Source organism: Coregonus lavaretus (genome assembly GCF_964263955.1).
Source record: "Coregonus lavaretus genome assembly, contig: HAP1_SCAFFOLD_1781, whole genome shotgun sequence".
Lineage (NCBI taxonomy): Eukaryota > Metazoa > Chordata > Actinopteri > Salmoniformes > Salmonidae > Coregonus > Coregonus lavaretus.
Genome location: NW_028160505.1, coordinates 70,923 through 97,176, shown reverse-complemented (window position 1 = coordinate 97,176; position 26,254 = coordinate 70,923). Strand labels below are relative to the sequence as shown.

The window sequence follows — 26,254 nt, the reverse complement described above, 5'->3', positions numbered from 1 at the left end:
CTGTGACTAGACAGCCTGACAGCCTGCAAAGAGTCAAATCATATTAAAGCCACACCTCTATTCTTTGGTGGCGAAAATAGCGGCAGTATATTATTTAAAACATTTTCAGATATATCAGTGTTCTAAAACCTGCCATATCTATTCATAAATGGATGTATCGTTATTAAAAATGACAAATTATCAAAGTATTGCTTGTAGAGAGATATATATATATATAATCATTTTAATACCACACTGCTATTCTTTGGTGTTGGGTAATGTTATTTCTAAGTGGGTAGATAACATGTTTCTAAACACTACTAAAGTAATCCTGATGATGCCATGATTGAGAAAGATCATGAATGAATCATGAATAATAATGAGTGAGAAAGTTACAGAGGCTACAACAAAACATGCTAACCTCTCACCATTAACCTCAAATAAAAGGTGACATTATATACTGTCACCTAATATGAAACATTCTATCTCAATTCCAAAATGCTGGAGCATAGCACCAAATTTAAAACTGTAAACTTCACTGTCCAAACACATATGGTGTGGACTATGTGTGCCTGGTAAACACATGTGGATCTGGTGAACAGTTATCACTTGTTGACCAACTACAGGAATACTGACCTCAGAGTCTCCAGTTTACAGTGGGGATTCCCCAGGACAGCAGAGAGCAGCTTCACTCCTGAATCCTTCATGTCATTGTTACTCAGATCCAGCTCTCTCAGGTGTGAGGGGTTTGACTTCAGATCTGAGACCAGAGAAGCACAGCCTTCCTCTGTGACTAGACAGCCTGACAGCCTGCAAAGAGTCAAATCATATTAAAGCCACACTGCTATTCTTTGGTGGCGAAAATAGCGGCAGTATATTATTTAAAACATTTTCAGATATATCAGTGTCCTGAAACCTGCCATATCTATTCATAAATGGATGTATCGTTATTAAAAATGACAAATTATCAAAGTATTGCTTGTAGAGAGACAAATATAATCATATTAAAACCACACTGCTATTCTTTGGTGTTGAGTAATTGTCTTTCTGTGAGAAGATAACATGTTTCTAAACACTACTGAATGAATCCTGATGATGCCATGATTGAGAAAGATCATGAATGAATCATGAATAATAATGAGTGAGAAAGTTACAGAGGCTACAACAAAACATGCTAACCTCTCACCATTAACATCAAATAAAAGGTGACATTAAATACTGTCATGAAAATTACAGGCCTCTCTCATCTTTTTAAGGGGGAGAACTTGCACAATTGGTGGCTGACTAAATACTTTTTTTCCCCACTGTATCTGTTTCAACATTTAGAAATGAAAGCACTTTATGTATCTAGTCCCCCCATTTGACGAAGTCAAACGTATTCTGACCATTTGACTTATAGTGTATCAACGTAGTCAAAAGTTGAGTATTTGGTTGTAAACTCGTTGGTTGCATTTGCAGTTTGTTTTTGTTGTGTTTTGGGTTATGTTTTGCCCAATAGTAACTGAATGGTGGATGATGACTGGATTAATCTTCTGTCTAAGAGAGTAGATAACATGTTTCTAAACACTACTAAATTAATCCTGATGATGCCATGATTAAGAATAATCATGAATAATAATGAATGAGAAAGTTACAGAGGCTACAACAAAACATGCTAACCTCTCACCATTAACATCAAATAAAAGGTGACATTCTGTACTGTTGCCTAATATGAAACATTATATCTCAAATCCAAAATGCTGGAGCATAGCTCCAAATGTAAAACTGTAAGCTTCACTGTCCAAACACATATGGTGTGGACTATGTGTGCCTGGTAAACACATGTGGATCTGGTGAACAGTTATCACTTGTTGACCAACTACAGGAATACTGACCTCAGAGTCTCCAGTTTACAGTGGGGTTTCCCCAGTCCAGCAGAGAGCAGCTTCACTCCTGAATCCTTCAGGTCATTGTTACTCAGGTCCAGCTCTCTCAGGTGCGAGGGGTTTGACTTCAGAGCTGAGACCAGAGAAGCACAGCCTTCCTCTGTGACACAACAGCCTGACAGCCTGCAAAGAGATCATCATGATTTCACAAACACACTGTTAATTTAACAGAGCAGCATTTGGTTTAGTCTCTCAAACAACATATAGATTCATCTTCTGTCTCCTAGAATTGTATGGTCATATTGTTATACTAATGTGAACATCAATGCAGTGATTCAATATATTATAATATATATGTTTCTCTAAATTGAATATTTATTCCTGATGATTAGTACTTAAATGTCATTTTATGTACTCACAGAGCAGCTCTGGAGGCTTTGACCACTGGCAGCAGCCTCAGAAGACCTTCCTCTGATCTGGAGTATTTCTTCAGGTCAAACACATCCAGCTCCTTTTCTGAAGTCAGCAACACAAAGACCAGAGCTGACCACTGTGCAGGTGACAGTTCTTCTTTTGAGAGCCTTCCTGATCTCAGGTAGCTTTGGATCTCCTCCACTAGAGAATGGTCATTCAGTTCATTCAGACAGTGGAACAGATTGATGCACCTCTCTGGAGAGGGATTCTCCCTGATCTTCTCCTTGATGTACTTGACTGTTTCTTCATGGCTCTGTGAGCTTCTTCTTCTCTTTGTCAGTAGACCTCGAAAGTGCTTCTGATTGGACTCCAGTGAGAGGCCCAGAAGGAAGCGGAGGAACAGGTCCAGGTGTCCCGTCTTACTTTGTAAGGCTTTATCCACAGCACTCTTGTAGACAGTAACTTTAGTAACTTGAGGTTCGGCCATTAGATTCTCATTGTTGTTGATGAATGAGAGGAACACAAATACAGCAGCCAGAAACTCCTGAATGCTCAGATGCACGAAGCAGTACACCTTTTCCTGGTACAGCCCACATTCCTCTTTAAAGAGCTGTGTGCACAATCCTGAGTACACTGAGGCTTCATTGACATCAATGCCAGCCTCTTTCAGGTCTTCTTCATAGAAAATCAGATTGCCATTCACAAGCTGTTGAAAAGCCAGTTTTCCCAGTGACAGAATGCTCTCTTTATTCCAGTGTGGACCTGTCTCTTCTTTCCCAAGATACTTTTCATTCTTCTGTTTGGTATGAAACTCCACAAGGTGTGAGTACATCTCAGTCAGAGTCTTTGGCATCTCTTCTCTCTTATGTTTCAAGCTGTGTTCAAGGACTATTGCAGAAATCCAACAGAAGACTGGAATGTGGCACATGATGTGGAGGCTCCTTGATGTCTTTATGTGTGAGATGATTCTGCTGGCCAGGTCCTCATCATTGAATCTCTTCCTGAAGAACTCCTCCTTCTGTGGGTCATTGAACCCTCGTACCTCTGTCACCTGGTCAACACACACTGAAGGGATCTTATTAGCTGCTGCAGGTCGGGTAGTTATCCAGAGGAGAGCAGAGGGAAGCAGATTTCCCTTAATGAGATTTGTCAGCAGAACATCCACTGAGCTTGACTTTGTGACGTCACAACAGATCTTGTTCTTCTGGAAGTCTAGGGGCAGTCGGCACTCATCCAGACCATCAAAGATGAACAGAACTTTGTACTTGTCGTAGTTGGAGATTCTTGATACTTTGGTTTCCATTGAGAAGTGATTGAGAAGTTTAATCAAAGTGTAATTATCCCCGTTCATCAAATTCAGCTCCCGAAAAGGGAATGAAAATACAAATTGGACATCCTGATTTGCTTTTCCTTCAGCCCAGTTCAGAATGAACTTCTGCACAGAGACTGTTTTTCCAATGCCAGCGACTCCCTTTGTCAGCACAGTTCTGATAAGTTTGTCTTGTCCAGTTAAGGGTTTGAAGATGTCGTTACATTTGATTGCAGTCTCTGGTCTTGCTTGTTTCCTGGTTGTTGTCTCAATCTGTCTCAGCTCATGTTCATTATTGACCTCTCCTGTTCCACCCTCTGTGATGTAGAGCTCTGTGTAGATCTTATTGAGAAGTGTTGGATTTCCTTGTTTAGCGATCCCCTCAAATACACATTGAAACTTCTTCTTTAGATTAGATTTGAGTTCACGTTGGCAAATCACAGCAAGCTCATCTGAATGAAGAAATAACACAGAGGACATTAATATTACGTCTGATTTAATGCCTACAGTATTGTAAGACTGTGTTATAAAGTTTAAATTGTAATAATGTATTCTCTTAACTGTTTGTATAAATGTGTAAATGTTTTCATAATGCATTACACACTGGTGTGACTGATTTATATCATTATTATTTGTATTAATGATGGTATCTCTCTCTCTCTCTCTCTCTCTCTATCTCTCTCTCTCTCTCTCTCTCTCTCTCTCTCTCTCTCTCTCTCTCTCTCTCTCGCTCTCTCTCTCTCTCTCTCTCTAAATTAATCAACACAACACCTCCCTGCTGCTACTTGATGAGGTCACTAGGTGTTGCGTTAAGGCTGCTACAATATCATTGAGTTACACAGCTACTTTAGCTACAGCTTTTAAATGTTCTAAAACAGCATTCAACATGAGGCAGACAGCTCTTACTTTTCTCCAGTGTGTCAGCAAGCTCCTTCTGGTTCATTTTCCTCAGGACGTGCAGTGTGATCTTCAGAGCCCCCTCTCTGGCACTGCTCTCCTGCTTCTCATCTTCAGCATCCACCACTTCCTTATCCTGCTTCTGACTCTCAAAGCCTTCTGGGAGTTCTGGACTAAGAATCCTCTTGAACATCTTCAGCTCGTTCTTCACAAATGTTATAATATTCTCTTCAAGCAACTGAAATAAATCAAGTAAATAAGTTAAGCAAGAGACTAAATGCTTTCTCATTAACACATTAATGAATGATTGACAGATCAACTTTACCTCTAGGTAAACAAAAACAAATGTACATAACAGGACCACATACACTGAATATGGAGGCCAGGTCTGTTTGATGACTCTGGGAAGACTGACCACTGAGAATCTCTGACTCTGATCTCTCCTGTTGGTTTCTGTGGACAAAACATGAGATTACATCTCCTCATCCAGGGAGTGCACACACACACACACACACACACACACACACACACACACACACACACACACACACACACACACACACACACACACACACACACACACACACACACACACACACACACACACACACACACACACACACTGACCATTACCCATGAGTTCTTCTTACCTTTGTTCACTAGAAAAGTCTCCCTCTCTAAAGGATATAGGTGGATGCATAGACCAGTCACTCTTCATGGACACACAGCTGGGTACAGGGGAGGCTGGTCTCTCCTGCTTGATTGGACTTCAACACAACAGAGACAAATATTACATCTCTCATCTACTCTGAGCTCAGATGGGGAAACAAGAGTTTCATTCTAAAATGCTATATATCCATTTTCAGAAATGTTGGTAAATTAGCTTTTATTGTTTAAAGAAATTATGAAAGAGATTGGTGTGTTTTTTCACTATCTAATCATGGCATGGTGTTGTTCAATGACAGGCATGTGTTTGATTAAAATCAATCACTTAATGGCTTCATTTCAGAGAGACAAATGTTTTTTTTGCAAAATGCTATATATCTGCCTCACTCTCAGAGAAATAAGTAGTACTGCTAGATTTGTAGAACAGCCAAGTGCGTCGTTAGATGCTTTTTTGCCCTCCGTGTGACTTTATACACAGAAGATCTCCGCTAAACATAGAATCACATGGTTTATCCGTCTCTTTTTGACCACCGATAAATTCAGAAGAAAGTTGAATACAAATACAAAGTTGCCAATGTCTTTGCAATTGATTCAAACAACGGAAGTACACAAATGATGCTTCAAATGAAAACCGAGATGACTGCATTAAAATATAAACAGTAGGCTATAGGCCTATTTCAATCATATTGAAATATATTCAATGTTCAATATATTTAGTTCTATTTTGCTACTTGTAGACTACGGTCTGTAATTTGTAACAATATATATCATGATGTGTAGCCTAACATGTGACCAATGATGTGCCAAATCTGTGATTTAGTGCATTTTTATTGTGTAAGCATTAGAATAAACTACCTCAATATTTGCAGCCGTAGGTAGTAATATCTTTCTAGAAGCTGATCTGTGGTCAGTATTGTGAAATAATTATAATGTTATGGAAAGATTTGAATGGAAAAAACTGATCCGAGAGCTGCGCTCACCTTCTTTCGATCCTATCAGTGTCGATACATGCTCCACCGGACGTGACTGATCCAGTTTCTGCTGGTCTGCCTGCGGATATGGAACTCTGACCTGTTCAACGGACGTGCAACCTTGTACCGAACCTGCTGTTTCGACCCTCTCTCTCTCTCTCTACCACACCTGCTGTCTCGACCTCTGAATGCTTGGCTATGAACAGCCAACTGACATTTACTCCTGAGGTGCTGACGTGTTGCACCGTCTTTAACCACAGTGATTATTATTTGACCTTGCTGGTCATCTATGAACATTTGAAAATCTTGAAGAACGATCTGGCCTTAATGGCCATGTACTGTTATAATCTCCCCTCAGCACAGCCAGAAGAGGACTGGCCTCCCCTCAGAGCATGGTTCCTCTCTAGGTTTCTTCCTAGGTTCCTGCCTTTCTAGGGAGTTTTTCCTAGCCACCGTGCTTCTACATCTGCATTGCTTGCTCTTTGGGGTTTTAGACTGGGTTTCTATATAAGCACTTTGTGACAACTGCTGATGTAAAAAAATTATTCTGGGAATGCATATGAAGCAGACCAGTCCAGGGTTTGGGGTTTAAGAAGTCAATGAGAGGTAGAAATGACTTCCTTAGTTGTTAATTTTGAAAATATTCTGTCTTAAGTAGTTTAACAAACGGACACATTTTCATGTTAGTCATAAACAACTTTATATCGAAAAAGTGCCTTTGATTTGACAGCCTGCACATGTGCAGTTCGGCACAAGACGACCATTAGACCCAATGACGTATTTCTGCGCATGAGCTTCAAATGAAATCAAATTGTAGTTCTCACATGCTGTCAGAGTGCTGTGTGTGGATGAGTGAAAGGAATCAAGCGCAGGAACAAGGATGACTTCAACAGACTTTAGTAAGGTCCAACACAGGAAAAATGAGTCGCCAACCCAACCGGGCGGCGCGAACAATTATGCACAAACACAGTGCGGGAAAAACAAGAAAAGCGCACGCAGTGCGATCTCTCGAAAATTACAACAACGAGAGATACAAACTCCTCGGAGGCTGGCTGACAATTAACAATCACGCATAACACCTGACCCAAACAAACGAAACTAAATAGGGAACACAATCAAACACAAACAAGGGACAGGTGTTACAAAGAGACAAAACCAAACGAACATGAAACATAGAACGGTGGCAGCTAGTACTCCGGAGACGACGACCGCCGAAGTCCGCCCGAACAAGGAGAAGGAGCAGCCTCGGCCGAAACCGTGACACATGCGCCGAATACAACAGTGGTACACTTTACCGTGAAATGTTTACTTACGAGCCCTTTCCCAACAATGCAGAGTTAAAAAGTCACAAAAATTATCTAAATAAAAAAGGAAATAGTAACATAATAAAATAACAATAAGGTAGTTGAGGTAATTTAGGAAATATGTACATGTACGTAGGGGTAAAATGACTAGGCAATCAGGATAGAGATCTCCTCATCCAGGGAGTGCACACACTCACCTACACACACACACACACTCACTGACAGACACACACAGACACAAACACACACACACACACACACAGGGAATGTTGTGTTTGTTTAATATTGTTTCAGGACTATGAAAATGGAAAAAAGGTTTAGCCTATGGATTATGAAAACAACAAAAATAAATGGGAAAATGGGAGAGGAGAAATGACTAGAGACAGTGTTGTTTAACTCACTGACCATGAACCATGGGTTCTTCTTACCTTTGTTCACTAGAAAAGTCTCCCTCTCTAAACTTCATAGGAGCTTCCATAGACTTGTCACTCTTCATGGACACACAGCTGGGTACAGGGGAGGCTGGTCTCTCCTGCTTGATTGGACTTCAACACAACAGAGGCAAACATTACGTCTCTCATCTACTCTGAGCTCAGATGGGGAAACATAAGAAGAGTTTCATTCTAAAACGCTATATATCCATTTTCAGAAATGTACAGGGGAGGCAACAACAATCACCCCATTATACCCATTTGGTTTGTAACTCAGTGAACCTGCGCAGCATTCGCTCAATTTGATGCCTACGAACGAAGACTTCGATGCATATCAAATTATCAAATTACACAGCAGCCTTTTAGAAACAACAAGTCCTCAAAGAAAAGGTTATTTCTTAATTTAAAAATGTATTCTGGCTGTTTAAATCGCCCACATCTTGAAAAAGAGGACAGGGACATGCGTTTTATTTAGATTGTACACTTTTTTCTTAAAACAAATATGGTTAACCATGACCAGAAAATGTTTAATGTTTAATGGCTATCCGCCAGCCATCGCCTCTAAAACTGTGTCTCACCTCACTATAGGTGACCACAACATCTACTCAGGTGAACAGTGTGCGTGCTCACCAAGTAGCCGTACCCTTGTTAATTATAAGTTACCTGAGGTAAACCTACAGGGTTAACGCTCACCAAGTAGCCGTAACCTTGGTAATAATAAGTTACCTGAGGTAAACCTACAGGGTTAACGCTCACCAAGTAGCCGTAACCTTGTTAATAATAAGTTACCTGAGGTAAACCTAAAGGGTTAACGCTCACCAAGTAGCTGTAACCTTGTTAATAATAAGTTACCTGAGGTAAACCTACAGGGTTAACGCTCACCAAGTAGCTGTAACCTTGTTAATAATAAGTTACCTGAGGTAAACCTACAGGGTTAACGCTCACCAAGTAGCTGTAACCTTGTTAATAATAAGTTACCTGAGGTAAACCTACAGGGTTAACGCTCACCAAGTAGCCGTAACCTTGTTAATAATAAGTTACCTGAGGTAAACCTACAGGGTTAATGCTCACCAAGTAGCTGTAACCTTGTTAATAATAAGTTACCTGAGGTAAACCTACAGGGTTAACGCTCACCAAGTAGCTGTAACCTTGTTAATAATAAGTTACCTGAGGTAAACCTACAGGGTTAACGCTCACCAAGTAGCATTAACCTTGTTAATAATAAGTTACCTGAGGTAAACCTACAGGGTTAGCGCTCACCAAGTAGCTGTAACCTTGTTAATAATAAGTTACCTGAGGTAAACCTACAGGGTTAACGCAGGCAGGTCTCATTGATAACAATAGTGAAGCTGGCATTGTGACGCAGAACAATGGGCTGGGAATAGAACGTTCTGAAGGCGAGTCGGTGACACGGAGCTCAATAGAACTAATAGGAGCTGGTAGGGTGAAAAATGACCAAACATAAGGCCTGTTTTTTCGCGATTACTTCATAACCAGGGACATAAGGTAATATTATGAAACAAGGCTCCATGGCAGATGCAATTAACTACTTTTATCAGAAAAAAAACGTTGTAAAAAATTGAGGCGCCCCTAAAATAATATTCAAAAGTTCAGTCCTTGGACACAGAGGGGTTAAACACTAAAGTTACCGTCCATCTAGTGAAGAGAGGAGAACCGGACAGAGGGAGCGTAGGCCAGCATCCGTCAACGAGAGAGGGAGAAGCCCTCCACGGTATTTAACAGGTGGAAGAAACAACCAGGGAGCTCCATCGGTCCACAAGAAATGCAGGCAGCCGGTGATGATGTAGTGGTAGCTAGGATAACTAGGATGCTGCTGGTAGAGTAGCTAGCTTAGCTAGCTGTACCGACTAGCTTGGCTAGCTAGCAGGTCATTTGTCTGTCCCTTGTCTCGAGGATGATGACGAATCTGGTGAACCACAAAATGAAACAAGAATAGCGAGTGAAAAGGATCTGGCTACACTCATACTGTCCCTGAAATTTGAACAATAAACGTCGGTGTCTCAACACTGTATCGAACTCCGTCGTTGTTCCCCAACATCACCTCAGACCACTCTGCTCCTAACTGGACAATATGCTTGGCGCCAAACCGTACGTGGACGCGGACAGTTCCAGAACGTGGACATGAGCAGAGCCACATAATAAACTAAACCCAGTCTTTACAGTGGCTTGCATTTTTTTAATTATGTAAAAGAAACATTCTACGTTTTTTTTATAACAATATTTTGAGATCTGGGCCCATATCCACAAACTGTCTCAGAGTAGAAAATTGGTCGTATAAGTGCTCAGAATAAAGACTTCTACTCTTATGGGTATAAATTAAAGCTATGCATGAAGCCTCTATATACTCCCGAGTGGCGCAGTGGTCTAAGGCACTGCATCGCAGTGCTAGCTGTGCCACTAGAGATCCTGGTTCGAATCCAGGCTCTGTCGTAGCCGGCCGCGACCGGGAGACCCATGGGGCGGCGCACAATTGGCCCAGCGTCGTCCAGGGTAGGGGAGGGAATGGCCGGCAGGGTATGTAGCTCAGTTGGTAGAGCATGGCGTTTGTAACGCCAGGGTTGTGGGTTCGATAAAATAATGTATGTGCTAACTGTAAGTCGCTCTGGATAAGAGCGTCTGCTAAATGACTAAAATGTAAATGTAGTCCCACCTAGTCGGCAGATATTTAGGACACCTCATGAGCTGTCCTAACCAGTTAAGAGTTAACAGCAGGTGTCTTGATAATACTATAGAATAATGCAGTGAGTCAGTGGTTCCTGCGCCACATGTAATTTCTATATGATCAATCCATAAATAATATAGATATGTCTTGTGCTTTTGGCAATGATTTATGTATAATAATTATGTATAAGTGATACTATGTATGTGTGCATAGATTTACTCATGCTTATTTCTGAAGATTAACTCAGGTTTTCGCCCAGCGGCTAAGGAGTTGGAGCAGTGGCAGGAGTTGGACCTATGGCAGAAAGGTGGCTGGTTCGAATCCCGGGCCGGGCGCTGGAAAAAATGGGCGGGCTTGATCTGACCACTGGAAGGCTGCTGGGTTCACATCCTCAAAACATTCTACTTTTGTTGATCAGAACTCTAGAGGTTGTTCTTCACTGAACCCAAAAATGTATATAACTTTTAGTGGTTCCATATATTAAGGAAGTGATAGAAGCATTTTTGGTTCTATAAGGAACCTTCTTTTCTAAGTGTATAATAAACACGTTTTTCTTTTGATTATTTAATTACCTACATCATGTTTTTTCAAGTTATCCCTTTGGAGCGCAACATCACGTTGTTAAAAAATCATCCTAAATTGGCCATGGCTATAAATTGGGCAATTGAAGGCATCTAGGGCGAAATATGAGTTCGATGAAAATGAACATTGTATGCAACGTAGTAGGCAACATTATTGGCAAGGGACTTGATGCCTACGATGTCAAAGCTATTTAGAGTTGTTAAATGGGTGTGAAGAGTGTGTTGGTATAACGGTAATATAGTCAAAATTCCGCTTGTAACAACCATCAGAATTGGTTAAAGAAATATGCATTCCATTTATTAGGCAATAATGAAGAGTAGGCAAAGTGGTCGTGTTGTGAAAATTCTATCAAATGTCTTCCATTGCAACGAGTACAGTCAGGGTGCTGCAGAACCCCTGCAGTACCTCCGCTGACCCCGGATTGAGAACTCCTGATTTAGCAGATACTCTAATCCAGAGCGATTTACAGTAAGTGCATTCATCTTAAGATAGCTATTTATTTTAGAAATAAACGTAATAAATTCTTCATAAAATTGTCATCTCACCTCTTAGCTTTGGTGTCATGTTCCCCAGAGAGACGCATTTTAGAGGCAGGGCCCCCCTCCTCTCTCTCCCCAGAGAGACTCCTTTTAGAGGCAGGGCCCCCCTCCTCTCTCTTCCCAGAGAGACTCCTTTTAGAGGCAGGGCCCCCCTCCTCTCTCTCCCCAGAGAGACTCATTTTAGAGGCAGGGACCCCCTCCTCTCTCTCCCCAGAGAGACTCCTTTTAGAGGCAGGGCCCCCCTCTCTCTCCCCAGAGAGACTCATTTTAGAGGCAGGGCCCCCCTCCTCTCTCTCCCCAGAGAGACTCATTTTAGAGCACTGACCCCTAAACAGAGATAAAGCATGTTGGTTGTGGTGAACACAGTGACAACTCATTCTAGAATGTCAATTGTTCTCTTTTACTCATGATCTCTTAGAAATAAAACATTTACTAACAGACATATCCAAACAGTCGGGTGATTTAATTTAATCACATGAACATTGTTACATTCCTCAACAATAAATACAACATTGTCTTTTAAACAGAAGAAGGAACTAACAAAGAGTCACTAACAACAACCAAAATGAAACAGGTGGTTTTAGGAGGGGTTCTGAAAGACACTCATGGGGGTGTCCACTAGTGGTGGGAAACAGAGGCTTTCTGAACGCTTTGGGGCTTTGACCAAATTGTGCCGAAAATGCCATGTATAGATTTGAGTGCTAATAAACAACATTTAGATAGAATGTGGGGTTCGCTTTTTGCCTCCAGGTTCACTATGTTTTGAAAAACAATTCATATGTGACTTTCAACGTGGCACCGTCATAGGATGCCACCTTTCCAACAAGTCAGTTCGTCAAATTCCTGCCCTGCTAGAGCTGCATGTTTGTTGATTTATGTAATGGCATATATTTTAATGCTTTATGTAATGTATTTTATCTATTGAAATATAATTTTGATATAGTTTAAAATTTAGTTTGCTTAACATTTTACATTTACATTTTAGTCATTTAGCAGACGCTCTTATCCAGAGAGACTTACAGTTAGTTTATTTTTCATACTGGCCCCCCTTGGGATAAAATATAAGGAATTTTAATTTTAATTATTCCTACTTTATTTTTACTTTTGATACTGTCGTGTATTGGGATTATGCTTTTGTTAAATGTTTTTTAAGTGGAACTGAAAGAATGTTGATTTTAGTATCAAGAGGGAATGTTTTAGTGTAACGTCACATACAACAGACAGGAAGTGTGTTGTAGACAGGGGAGACTGGTGATTGGCCAGAAGAGGGAGCATCTTTTTGCATTGTTTATAAGTAGGGGGAAAACCGAAGGAGAAGGCAGAACGGCCATTGCAATCTGGGACGCCGTTCTCCAGGCACCGCGGGTCTGTAACTTATGCTGTAACCTCGTGATTTTAATAAAAGCCTCTAACACGGTGCAGCTTGAGCGGACTCTTTGTTGACAGCAATAATTGCCACCATTCACCCGATACGACAATACTTAAGTATATTTTAGCAATTACATTTACTTTTGATACTTAAGTATATTTAGAACCAAATACTTTTAGACTTTTACTCAAGTAGTATTTTACTGGGTGCCTTTCACTTTTACTTGAGTCATTTTCTATTAAGGTATCTTTACTTTTTCCACCACTGTTCTAATGTTCCATATGCGCCCCAGTTTGAACAGACATTTTGTAACTGCGTAGGCTACAAAGTCACTTTCAATTTCAAATAAGGAAATAAAGTTATAACGGTGACTGGGTCAATTAGTTTTCCATTGGCCGGCTCCCCGGGTGGGCAGATTTAGCACGTTTTAGACCATTCCATTGGTCCTTATATTAAATGTCCACTCACCCGTAGCACCGGGCCATGCAAAACTAGTTCTAAACCCAGAGGCGTTTAGACTTCAGGGAACGCTTCAAGGTGTCTCCCCTTTACAACAGTAACCAGAGGCTGGGGCTAACAGTCAGTTGCATGCCACAGCAGTAACTCATCACATTGTACCGCATCTTGCTTCAGTTTTTTTTTTTATTATAGTCCTTCTTCAAGACATTTCTCTTACATTATTTTTGATAAACATGTAATTTGCTTGAAACCAGGTTTAGCTGTGCTTTTTTCCCTCCAAAATGTGATTTACTGTAGGCCTATAATAATTGTAAACAGGCCTACAAATCCAAAAGGTTTTAATTTGAGAATGTTCATTTGTATGCCTCAAATATTAAACTGTCTTCAAATATTTTATGATTAGTTGAATCAGGTGTGTAAATGCTGGGCAAGAACAAAAGGATTGAGAAACCCTGAGATAAACATAAAACCCTATCATTTAAAAGCTCCTCCACCAACTTTACCAGACGTTTGACTGATAACATGTGATAACACTTTGAAAACTGCTGTCTGTCAGCAACTAAACTCGAGCAGCAGTTCTACTAACTAGTAATATCTCATTCCAGGTATTCATTCTCTTACTCTGTCCTTTAGAATAGATTATTATTCAGAAATACTTAGAAATACTCACTTTATTTTGTTGTTCTCTCCATATCGTGTTTTCTGCTCAGTCGTCTTAAAATGGATACTGTACAAAAGAACAACTTTACTTTCTGTTTCAGCTCAACCGTCTCCCCATCCTGATAATAAAGTGTTTTATTGGTATCTTCCACTAGATGGCAGTAAACACCTGCTGTAACTAGACTACGACTATGTGTTCGGTTTCATAAAGGCAGTTTCCCAGAGGAGGAGTGCTGATCTAGGATCAGGTCCCCCCTGTCCATTTAATCTGTTTCATTATGATCTAAAAGGAACAACTGATCCCAGATCAATACTCCAACTCTTTATGAATACTGTCACAGGTGACTCCTCAAGATGAGGCTCATGATTTATAAGTTATATACTTTTTTATCTTTACAGAAATTGTCTTTATTTAAACCAAGGATGTTTGAGTTAGTAGTGATGATTTTGCATCTGTCAGCTGCTGTAAACCTATGTGATTGGATGTTATAGACCCCCATCTGAACAGTTTCTTTCCCCATGCTGTAGCCCTCACCAACTGGTCATCTGGCCCATAGAGACTAAAGGACTATACACTCTATGCTGCACACCACATCAAGTAAAGACCACATAGCTACAGTTATATGCTTTTCTGCTTTTACCCACTTTTACAGCCAATGAATGGACTGGTATCCATGTGAATCAGTGGAATATACTGACTAGTTAACCACCTCCCAATAAGGGTTCAGCAACATCAAGCAAGGAGCACTAAACAGACAGGCATTAAAATAGTCTTAAAATATTGTTGGCCAACCAAAACATTAACCCGTAAGCGGATAGGGTGGAATTGTACTGTGAGCTGGCTCAGTCTAAACACATGGCTCTGGGTGGAACCACCTTTTGGCTTTCCACTGAAAAGGGGGTAGCTGCATCCAAATATGGCCAACGGAGTATGGCCGAGTGGGTGTGTCGAAAGGAAAGTAGTGGGCGTGTGGAAAAGGAGTGGGTGTGTCGAAAGGAAAGTAGTGGGCGTGTGGAAAAGGAGTGGGTGTGTCGAAAGGAAAGTAGTGGGCGTGTGGAAAAGGAGTGGGTGTGTCGAAAGGTAAGTAGTGGGCGTGTGGAAAGGAGTGGGTGTGTCGAAATGAAAGTAGTGGGCGTGTGGAAAAGGAGTGGGTGTGTCGAAAGGAAAGTAGTGGGCGTGTGGAAAAGGAGTGGGTGTGTCGAAAGGAAAGTAGTGGGCGTGTGGAAAAGGAGTGGGTGTGTCGAAAATAAAGTAGTGGGCGTGTGGAAAAGGAGTGGGTGTGTCGAAAGGAAAGTAGTGGGCGTGTGGAAAAGGAGTGGGTGTGTCGAAAGGAAAGTAGTGGGCGTGTGGAAAGGAGTGGGTGTGTCAAAGCGCTCTGCTACAGGTTAGATGGTTTTGATTGAGAAGTGTTGTTTTTCTTCTGTTTCTTCCCAGGAAACTACCGTACATTGAGCTACCGTACCACCAGAGTTTGGACTTTTTAAGCCAGAGGATGAGTGTGAGTCGTATTTCACTGTTAGTTTTACACAAATAATGGTACATTGTCAGTTCTAAAACTGATGATTGTTTATTTGTGATTAAAAGTATTGATGATGGGTGTACTTCATGTGTAGAATGCGTGTGCAGCTGTCAACCAGCTACTAGGTAGCTACTTCCCATTGAGTCTGAGTTAGTTTTAGTAGCTACTTCCCATTGAGTCTGAGTTAGTTTTAGTATCTACTTCCCATTGAGTCTGAGTTAGTTTTAGTAGCTACTTCCCATTGAGTCTGAGTTAGTTTTAGTAGCTACTTCCCATTGAGTCTGAGTTAGTTTTAGTAGCTACTTCCCATTGAGTCTGAGTTAGTTTTAGTAGCTACTTCCCATTGAGTCTGAGTTAGTTTTAGTAGCTACTTCCCATTGAGTCTGAGTTAGTTTTAGTAGCTACTTCCCATTGAGTCTGAGTTAGTTTTAGTAGCTACTTCCCATTGAGTCTGAGTTAGTTTTAGTAGCTACTTCCCATTGAGTGTGAGTTAGTTTTAGTAGCTACTTCCCATTGAGTCTGAGTTAGTTTTAGTAGCTACTTCCCATTGAGTCTGAGTTAGTTTTAGTAGCTACTTCCCATTGAGTCTGAGTTAGTTTTAGTAGCTACTTCCCATTGAGTCTGAGTTAGTTTTAGTAGCTACTTCCCATTGAGTCTGAGTTAGTTTTAGTAGATACTTCCCATTGAGTCTGAGTTAGTTTTAGTAGCTACTTCCCATTGAGTCTGAGTTAGTTTTAGTATCTACTTCCCATTGAGTCTGAGTTAGTTTTAGTACCTACTTCCCATTGAGTCTGAGTTAGTTTTAGTAGCTACTTCCCATTGAGTCTGAGTTAGTTTTAGTACCTACTTCCCATTGAGTCTGAGTTAGTTTTAGTAGCTACTTCCCATTGAGTCTGAGTTAGTTTTAGTAGCTACTTCCCATTGAGTCTGAGTTAGTTTTAGTAGCTACTTCCCATTGAGTCTGAGTTAGTTTTAGTGGCTACTTCCCATTGAGTCTGAGTTAGTTTTAGTAGCTACTTCCCATTGAGTCTGTGTTAGTTTTAGTAGCTACTTCCCATTAAGTCTGAGTTAGTTTTAGCAGCTACTTCCCATTGAGTCTGAGTTAGTTTTAGTAGCTACTTCCCATTGAGTCTGAGTTAGTTTTAGTAGCTACTTCCCATTGAGTCTGAGTTAGTTTTAGTGGCTACTTCCCATTGAGCCTGAGTTAGTTTTAGCAGCTACTTCCCATTGAGTCTGAGTTAGTTTTAGTAGCTACTTCCCATTGAGTCTGAGTTAGTTTTAGTAGCTACTTCCCATTGAGTCTGAGTTAGTTTTAGTAGCTACTTCCCATTGAGTCTGAGTTAGTTTTAGCAGCTACTTCCCATTGAGTCTGAGTTAGTTTTAGTAGCTACTTCCCATTGAGTCTGAGTTAGTTTTAGTAGCTACTTCCCATTGAGTCTGAGTTAGTTTTAGTAGCTACTTCCCATTGAGTCTGAGTTAGTTTTAGTGGCTACTTCCCATTGAGTATGAGTTAGTTTTAGTGGCTACTTCCCATTGAGTCTGAGTTAGTTTTAGTAGCTACTTCCCATTGAGTCTGAGTTAGTTTTAGTGGCTACTTCCCATTGAGTCTGAGTTAGTTTTAGTGGCTACTTCCCAGCCATTGCCAGACAGTAGTGCTTGTCAAGCAGGAGCGAAGGGCGCACAGGTTTGTGTCAAGAACTGCAACGCTGCTGGGTTTTTCACGCTCAACAATTTCCTGTGTGTATCAAGAGTGGTCCACCACCCAAAGGACATCCAGCCAACTTCACACAACTGTGGGAAGCATTGAAGTCAACTTGGGGGTGCAACTCAATATTAGGAAGGTGTTCTTAATGTTTTGTCCACTCTGTGTATATTTCATATGTCATTTATATTTCATTTATCTTTTCAAGGGCTGATGACAAAGGATTTGTTTTGGTATATATATATATATTTTTTTTAGGGGGTTACTACATGATTCCATATGTGTTATTTCATAGTTTTGATTTCTTCACTATTATTCTACAATGTAAAAAATAGTAGAAATAAAGAAAAACCCTTGAATGAGTAGGTGTGTCCAAACCTTTGACTGGTAGTGTATATATTAAAATTTTATGAACACTTCCTAAGTCATTCCAAAACACTTTTATGACCCAACGAAAGAGCCTTCAGCTATGAGGTCCTATTGGATCTTTCCTAGCTATGCCGTTGAGAAAGAGCCTTCAACTATGAGGTCCTGTTTGATCTTTCCTAGCTATGCCGTTGAGAAAGAGCCTTCAACTATGAGGTCCTGTTTGATCTTTCCTAGCTATGCCGTTGAGGCGCTGAAGCGATCACACCTGGAACACGGCCCTGCATCATCACCATTATGGCTGTTGTTTACACCATCCAAAAACAATCCATTACAATTTTCAAACAGGAAAAGTGGGCATCATTTGAAAGCTTATTCTGTTGCCAACATGACTAACTAAGTTCAAATGGTTGGCATCAATGTTCCCTCGAATTTTGGGGAGCACAGAGCACATTTTAGGTCTTGTGAGCGGAAACTTGAAAGTTTTGAGAATTTTGTGCAACTTCCGGAACATGTTTACAGTGAACACTGAGGCTCTTACAGTTGTAGACAGTAGCCAATAGGATGTACCCTGACAGTTGTAGACAGTAGCCAATAGGATGTACCCTTACAGTTGTAGACAGTAGCCAATAGGCTGTACCCTTACAGTTTTAGACAGTAGCCAATAGGCTGTACCCTTACAGTTGTAGACAGTAGCCAATAGGATGTACCCTTACAGTTGTAGACAGTAGCCAATAGGCTGTACCCTTACAGTTGTAGACAGTAGCCAATAGGATGTACCCTGACAGTTGTAGACAGTAGCCAATAGGATGTACCCTTACAGTTGTAGACAGTAGCCAATAGGCTGTACCCTTAGAGTTGTAGACAGTAGCCAATAGGCTGTACCCTTACAGTTGTAGACAGTAGCCAATAGGATGTACCCTTACAGTTGTAGACAGTAGCCAATAGGCTGTACCCTTACAGTTGTAGACAGTAGCCAATAGGCTGTACCCTGACAGTTGTAGACAGTAGCCAATAGGATGTACCCTTACAGTTGTAGACAGTAGCCAATAGGCTGTACCCTTACAGTTGTAGACAGTAGCCAATAGGCTGTACCCTTACAGTTGTAGACAGTAGCCAATAGGCTGTACCCTGGCAGTTGTAGACAGTAGCCAATAGGATGTACCCTTACAGTTGTAGACAGTAGCCAATAGGCTGTACCCTTACAGTTGTAGACAGTAGCCAATAGGATGTACCCTGACAGTTGTAGACAGTAGCCAATAGGCTGTACCATTACAGTTGTAGACAGTAGCCAATAGGCTGTACCCTGACAGTTTTAGACAGTAGCCAATAGGCTGTACCCTAACAGTTGTAGACAGTAGCCAATAGGCTGTACCCTAACAGTTGTAGACAGTAGCCAATAGGATGTACCCTTCCAGTTGTAGACAGTAGCCAATAGGCTGTACCCTGACAGTTGTAGACAGTAGCCAATAGGATGTACCCTTACAGTTGTAGACAGTAGCCAATAGGCTGTACCCTTACAGTTGTAGACGGTAGCCAATAGGCTGTACCCTTACAGTTGTAGACAGTAGCCAATAGGACAGTTGTAGACAGTAGCCAATAGGATGTACCCTGACAGTTGTAGACAGTAGCCAATAGGCTGTACCCTTACAGTTGTAGACAGTAGCCAATAGGCTGTACCCTGACAGTTGTAGACAGTAGCCAATAGACTGTACCCTGACAGTTTTAGACAGTAGCCAATAGGCTGTACCCTGACAGTTGTAGACAGTAGCCAATAGGCTGTACCCTGACAGTTGTAGACAGTAGCCAATAGGCTGTACCCTGACAGTTGTAGACAGTAGCCAATAGGCTGTACCCTGACAGTTGTAGACAGTAGCCAATAGGCTTTACCCTGACAGTTGTAGACAGTAGCCAATAGGCTGTACCCTGACAGTTGTAGACAGTAGCCAATAGGCTGTACCATGACAGTTGTAGACAGTAGCCAATAGGCTGTACCCTTACAGTTGTAGACAGTAGCCAATAGGCTGTACCCTGACAGTTGTAGACAGTAGCCAATAGGCTGTACCCTTACAGTTGTAGACAGTAGCCAATAGGCTGTACCCTTACAGTTGTAGACAGTAGCCAATAGGCTGTACCCTGACAGTTGTAGACAGTAGCCAATAGGCTGTACCCTGACAGTTGTAGACAGTAGCCAATAGGCTGTACCCTTACAGTTGTAGACAGTAGCCAATAGGCTGTTGTGGCTATTTGAGTATAATGTAGGCCTACCAACCAAACCAATGGAGCAAATCCTATATGTGGTGTTCAATGCAGGCCTACATTGCATGAGACTTTAAAAAAAGTGTTTACCTTATTCAGGACTTGCCATTAACCCTTAAAAGTATATTGACGCACCAGTGCTATATGCCAGAAACAAGCTGTAAAATGCAGGCGAAAGACGTGACCGATGCATATTGGACATCTTTGATTTGTCTATGATATTCAGAGGCTGCACAACATTTTATAGGATAAACAAAATTGACTTTGCTTAAGCAATGTGTGATTCTGTCACCATCAATTGATGTTCGACATTTCAACCTGCTGTTAAACAACATACTAACTCTAAATGAGTCAGGAGCAAGCCAGGTAGCCTAAGGAACGAAAATGAATTATTTAGGCTGTATTATTGTTATTATTCCAAGGCTATAGCATGCCATTTAAGAAATCAATTGTGAAGCATTTCAAATCAAAATCAAATCAAATTGTATTGGTCACAAGCACATATTTAGCAGATGTTATTGCGGGTGCAGCGAAATGCTTGTGTTTCTAGCTCCAACAGTGCACTAGTATTTAACAATTCACAACAGGACACACTAATCTAAAAGTAGAAGAATGGAATTAAGAAATCTATAAATATTAGGAGGAGCAATGTCGGAGTGGCATAGACTAAGATACAGTAGAATAGAATAGATTACAGTATATACATATGAGATGAGTAAAGCAGTATGTAAACATTATTAAAGTGGTTAGTGTTCCATTATTAATGTGGCCAGTGATTCCATGTCTGTGTATATCGGGCGGCAGCCTCTAAGGTGCAGGGTTGAGGAACCGGGTGGTAGTGTTCCATTATTAATGTCGCCAGTGATTCCATGTCTGTGTATATCGGGCGGCAGCCTCTAAGGTGCAGGGTTGAGGAACCGGGTGGTAGTGTTCCATTATTAATGTGGCCAGTGATTCCATGTCTGTGTATATCGGGCGGCAGCCTCTAAGGTGCAGGGTTGAGGAACCGGCTGGTAGTGTTCCATTATTAATGTGGCCAGTGATTCCATGTCTGTGTATATCGGGCGGCAGCCTCTAAGGTGCAGGGTTGAGGAACCGGGTGGTAGTGTTCCATTATTAATGTGGCCAGTGATTCCATGTCTGTGTATATCGGGCGGCAGCCTCTAAGGTGCAGGGTTGAGGAACCGGGTGGTAGTGTTCCATTATTAATGTGGCCAGTGATTCCATGTCTGTGTATATCGGGCGGCAGCCTCTAAGGTTCAGGGTTGAGGAACCGGCTGGTAGTGTTCCATTATTAATGTGGCCAGTGATTCCATGTCTGTGTATATCGGGCGGCAGCCTCTAAGGTGCAGGGTTGAGGAACCGGCTGGTAGTGTTCCATTATTAATGTGGCCAGTGATTCCATGTCTGTGTATATCGGGCAGCAGCCTCTAAGGTGCAGGGTTGAGGAACCGGGTGGTAGTGTTCCATTATTAATGTGGCCAGTGATTCCATGTCTGTGTATATCGGGCGGCAGCCTCTAAGGTGCAGGGTTGAGGAACCGGGTGGTAGTGTTCCATTATTAATGTGGCCAGTGATTCCATGTCTGTGTATATCGGGCGGCAGCCTCTAAGGTGCAGGGTTGAGGAACCGGCTGGTAGTGTTCCATTATTAATGTGGCCAGTGATTCCATGTCTGTGTATATCGGGCGGCAGCCTCTAAGGTGCAGGGTTGAGGAACCGGCTGGTAGTGTTCCATTATTAATGTGGCCAGTGATTCCATGTCTGTGTATATCGTGCGGCAGCCTCTAAGGTGCAGGGTTGAGGAACCGGGTGGTAGTGTTCCATTATTAATGTGGCCAGTGATTCCATGTCTGTGTATATCGGGCGGCAGCCTCTAAGGTGCAGGGTTGAGGAACCGGCTGGTAGTGTTCCATTATTAATGTGGCCAGTGATTCCATGTCTGTGTATATCGGGCAGCAGCCTCTAAGGTGCAGGGTTGAGGAACCGGCTGGTAGTGTTCCATTATTAATGTGGCCAGTGATTCCATGTCTGTGTATATCGGGCGGCAGCCTCTAAGGTGCAGGGTTGAGGAACCGGCTGGTAGTGTTCCATTATTAATGTGGCCAGTGATTCCATGTCTGTGTATATCGGGCGGCAGCCTCTAAGGTGCAGGGTTGAGGAACCGGGTGGTTAGTGTTCCATTATTAATGTGGCCAGTGATTCCATGTCTGTGTATATCGGGCGGCAGCCTCTAAGGTGCAGGGTTGAGGAACCGGCTGGTAGTGTTCCATTATTAATGTGGCCAGTGATTCCATGTCTGTGTATATCGGGCGGCAGCCTCTAAGGTGCAGGGTTGAGGAACCGGGTGGTAGTGTTCCATTATTAATGTGGCCAGTGATTCCATGTCTGTGTATATCGGGCGGCAGCCTCTAAGGTGCAGGGTTGAGGAACCGGGTGGTAGTGTTCCATTATTAATGTGGCCAGTGATTCCATGTCTGTGTATATCGGGCGGCAGCCTCTAAGGTGCAGGGTTGAGGAACCGGTTAGTGTTCCATTATTAATGTGGCCAGTGATTCCATGTCTGTGTATATCGGGCGGCAGCCTCTAAGGTGCAGGGTTGAGGAACCGGGTGGTAGTGTTCCATTATTAATGTGGCCAGTGATTCCATGTCTGTGTATATCGGGCGGCAGCCTCTAAGGTGCAGGGTTGAGGAACCGGGTGGTAGTGTTCCATTATTAATGTGGCCAGTGATTCCATGTCTGTGTATATCGGGCGGCAGCCTCTAAGGTGCAGGGTTGAGGAACCGGCTGGTAGTGTTCCATTATTAATGTGGCCAGTGATTCCATGTCTGTGTATATCGGGCGGCAGCCTCTAAGGTGCAGGGTTGAGGAACCGGCTGGTAGTGTTCCATTATTAATGTGGCCAGTGATTCCATGTCTGTGTATATCGGGCGGCAGCCTCTAAGGTGCAGGGTTGAGGAACCGGCTGGTAGCTGCCTAGTCATGGCATGTAGCATTGGTCACATGCTGCATGCTGGCAGGAGCATTCAGCATTTCAACAACACATGAACAACAGCACTTCAACAACATGCCTATAAATTGAGCATTTAGGCTGTATAAAATGCATGCCTTATTAAGCTATACAGTGCCTTTGAATTTACTTTTTAGAAACACGAGTTTGGCCAGTCTTTGGTTTGAGGATCATGTGGTGAGTTATAAATGCCTGGTTTGTTAATTTGGCCTAGCAGAGGCTAGTGTATTCCCACGCCCTAATCACAGTCAACACAAATCTATTTTGTAACAACAATATCATGGAATGAAATAGAATACATTAGAAAATGATAGTTTCCCCCAAAAATAATTTACAAGTGCACATTTGCCCACCTGATGATTTGCGGCTGCTGTGTTGAAAAATTCATTGATGATCAGATACTTCAGTTGTAACTGGTTCTGTTTACATTTTAGTCATTTAGCAGACGCTCTTATCCAGAGCGACTTACAGTTAGTGAATGCATACATGTTTTTTTTCATACTGGCCCCCCGTGGGAAACATACCACATCCCTGCCGGCCAGACCCTCCCCTACCTTGGATGACGCTGGGCCAATTGTGCGCCGTCCATGGGTCTCCCGGTCGCGGCCGGAGCCTGGACTCAAACCAGGATCTCTAGTGGCACAGCTAGCACTGCGATGCAGTGCCTTAGACCACTGCGCCACTGTTGCACTCCATGTTTACAGTTGATGGACAGCTTTAGCACTGTTCCAAACTTAGAATATCCTATTTTTCTAACAATAGCCTGTATAGATATCAAGATGTATCAGGTGCTGCAGCATGAGCTCATTCGTTGTCATGCTCTGCTGTGGTATCAAAAAAGATTCTGCTTGTCACCAGTCATGTAAAATGGTGTAGAATTGCATGAATTGCCTTAAAAGGCAATTTTTTTCTCGGACCTCAAATAACATGATAGACTCATGCAGTGTTTTTATTATAATGGATATCTTTTCACCCCTACCCTTGTCCACGGTGGCCTGCGAATCCACAACCTTCTGGCTACTTTGCCATGTAATGCTTACAAAACGAAGAACAGTTTGTAAAACTGCATGTCTAAGGCTCTGGTCTGTCCTAGGAGTGAGGGTAAATGCAGGGTGCGATACTGTGATCGTTTGACTTGGCAGTGCGACACACATTTTTTAATTGATCACAAGGTAGCCAGTGAAAATGTTTTACCTGTTCACATTAGTTTTTTGGTTCACAATTAGCTTTTAATGTTTTATCATCCTGATTTATTCAAATAGTAATGTGCAATTGACCGAAAATAAGCCTACTTCCTGAAGAGGAAACAATGTCACGGAATGCCCCTGTCTGTGTGTGTGTGTGTGCAGTGCGTGTAGGGACTATAGCCTAGGTCTACCACTTTGTGTAGGTGTTAGCAATGATAATGACAGCCTAACCGTCTTCGGCGAGATGGAAATGCAATTAAAAGGTAACTACAAAGTAGCCTGTGCCTACCTGGCAGAATCATGACTATTTGTATCAATCCAGGGGCCATTTGTTTTGAAAACTCCATCACAAGTGCTCTACAGACATAGGTGGCCCGTCCATAAGCTAAGTTTCCCCTAAAGTCAATGGAATTCAATAGCCAAAATTATATAGCCTAATTAGCCTGCTCTTATCTATATGGAAATAAATACAATCATTCAAAATAGGCTACTACACAAGAAAGCATGATTTGGCCACAGAGGATCATTGGCTTCTTTAAAAAATAAATAAGCTGTGGATTGCCTACAGTCGAAAGAGCCCGCAGTTTGGGCAGCAAATACCCTGGTTTTTAATGTCTATGCAAATACCACAAAGATTGTTGAGTTGTGACTGTCAGCGACAAGCAGAGAGGCCCAGCCAGGCATATTGCAATATTTCATCATAGTTTGGAAAGCTAATGACTATTGCTGTAAAGACTAATCTATACATCTGTCATTTATAGTTATCAAAATTCTCAACTGAATTGATTAGTATAGCCCATCTTATTGGCACCAGCAGAGAGCATCGCCATATTACATTTACATTTTAGTCATTTAACAGACGCTCTTATCCAGAGCGACTTACAGTTAGTGCATACATTTTGTATTTTTTTTTTCATACGGGTCCCCCGTGGGAATCGAACCCACAACCCTGGCGTTGCAAGCACCATACTCTACCAACTGAGTTACACGGGACTAGTGTAGTAATAAAGGCCTAGTTCAGGAAAATGTATCCCCCCCCAAAATGTGGGGTTTATCAGGCAGCACCTTCAGCACCCCTACTTTCAGCACCTCATGTGTCTCTAAATCTCTTAAGCTCAGTGTCTGTCTAGTTCAGTGCCAGCTCCTCACAGGCATGCCTGGTGCTAAAATACCTTGAAAATATGTATTTTCCAGATGTTGAAATCAGGCAGGGTTGGGCTCAATTCCAATTCAATTCTTGAATTAGAATTTAATTTCAATGAAAGGAAATATAATTTAATACAGTGAAATTCAATTAAATGTAAATGCCTCTTCAATTCCATTGTAGGTGTAGTCTATATAAACATGCATCTTGTAAATAAAACATTAAACATGTTGTTATAGACAGTACCAGTCAAAAGTTTGGCCACACCTACTCATTCAAGGGTTTTTCTTTATTTTTACTATTTTCTACATTGTAGAATAATGGTGAAGACATCAAAACTATGAAATAACACATGGAATCATGTAGTAACCAAAAACGTGTTAAACAAATCAAAATATATTTCATATTTTAGCCACCCTTTGCCTTGATGACAGCTTTACACACTCTTGGCATTCTCTCAACCAGCTTCACCTGGAATGCTTTTCCTACAGTCTTGAAGCAGTTCTCACATATGCTGAGCACTTGTTGGCTGCTTTTCCTTCACTCTGCGGTCCAACTCATCCCAAATGGGTTGAGGTCGGGTGATTGTGGAGGCCAGGTCATCTGATGCAGCACTCAATCACTCTCCTTCTTGGTCAAATAGCCCTTACACAGCCTGGAGGTGTGTTGGGTCATTGTCCTGTTGAAAAACAAATGATAGTCCCACTAAGCCCAAACCAGATGGGATGGCGTATCGCTGCAGAATGCTGTGGTAGCCATGCTGGTTAAGTGTGCCTTGAATTCTAAATAAATCACTGACAGTGTCACAAGCAAAGCACCCCCTCACCATCACACCTCCTCCTCCATGCTTCACGGTGGGAACCACACATGCGGAGATCATCTGTTCACCTTCTCTACATCTCACAAAGATACGGCGGTTGGAACCAATCCAAAGAAA

The 26,254-nt window shown here is 41.9% G+C and overlaps 1 protein-coding gene across 1 annotated transcript; it reads right to left on the bottom strand.

Annotated features, from left to right (window-relative positions):
- Nucleotides 1–634: 634 nt before the first annotated feature.
- LOC311121725 (NLR family CARD domain-containing protein 3-like) lies at nucleotides 635–14,200 on the bottom strand (the record flags this gene model as incomplete). The annotated part of the gene is made up of 8 exons (XM_084196181.1): nucleotides 14,139–14,200; nucleotides 11,647–11,967; nucleotides 7,834–7,950; nucleotides 5,115–5,231; nucleotides 4,865–4,917; nucleotides 2,264–4,019; nucleotides 1,854–2,027; nucleotides 635–789 (listed from the first exon to the last, which is right to left on the bottom strand). Coding segments are annotated over exons 2-8 (2,677 nt in total), but the record flags the coding sequence as incomplete, so codon positions are not given.
- Nucleotides 14,201–26,254: the final 12,054 nt, after the last annotated feature.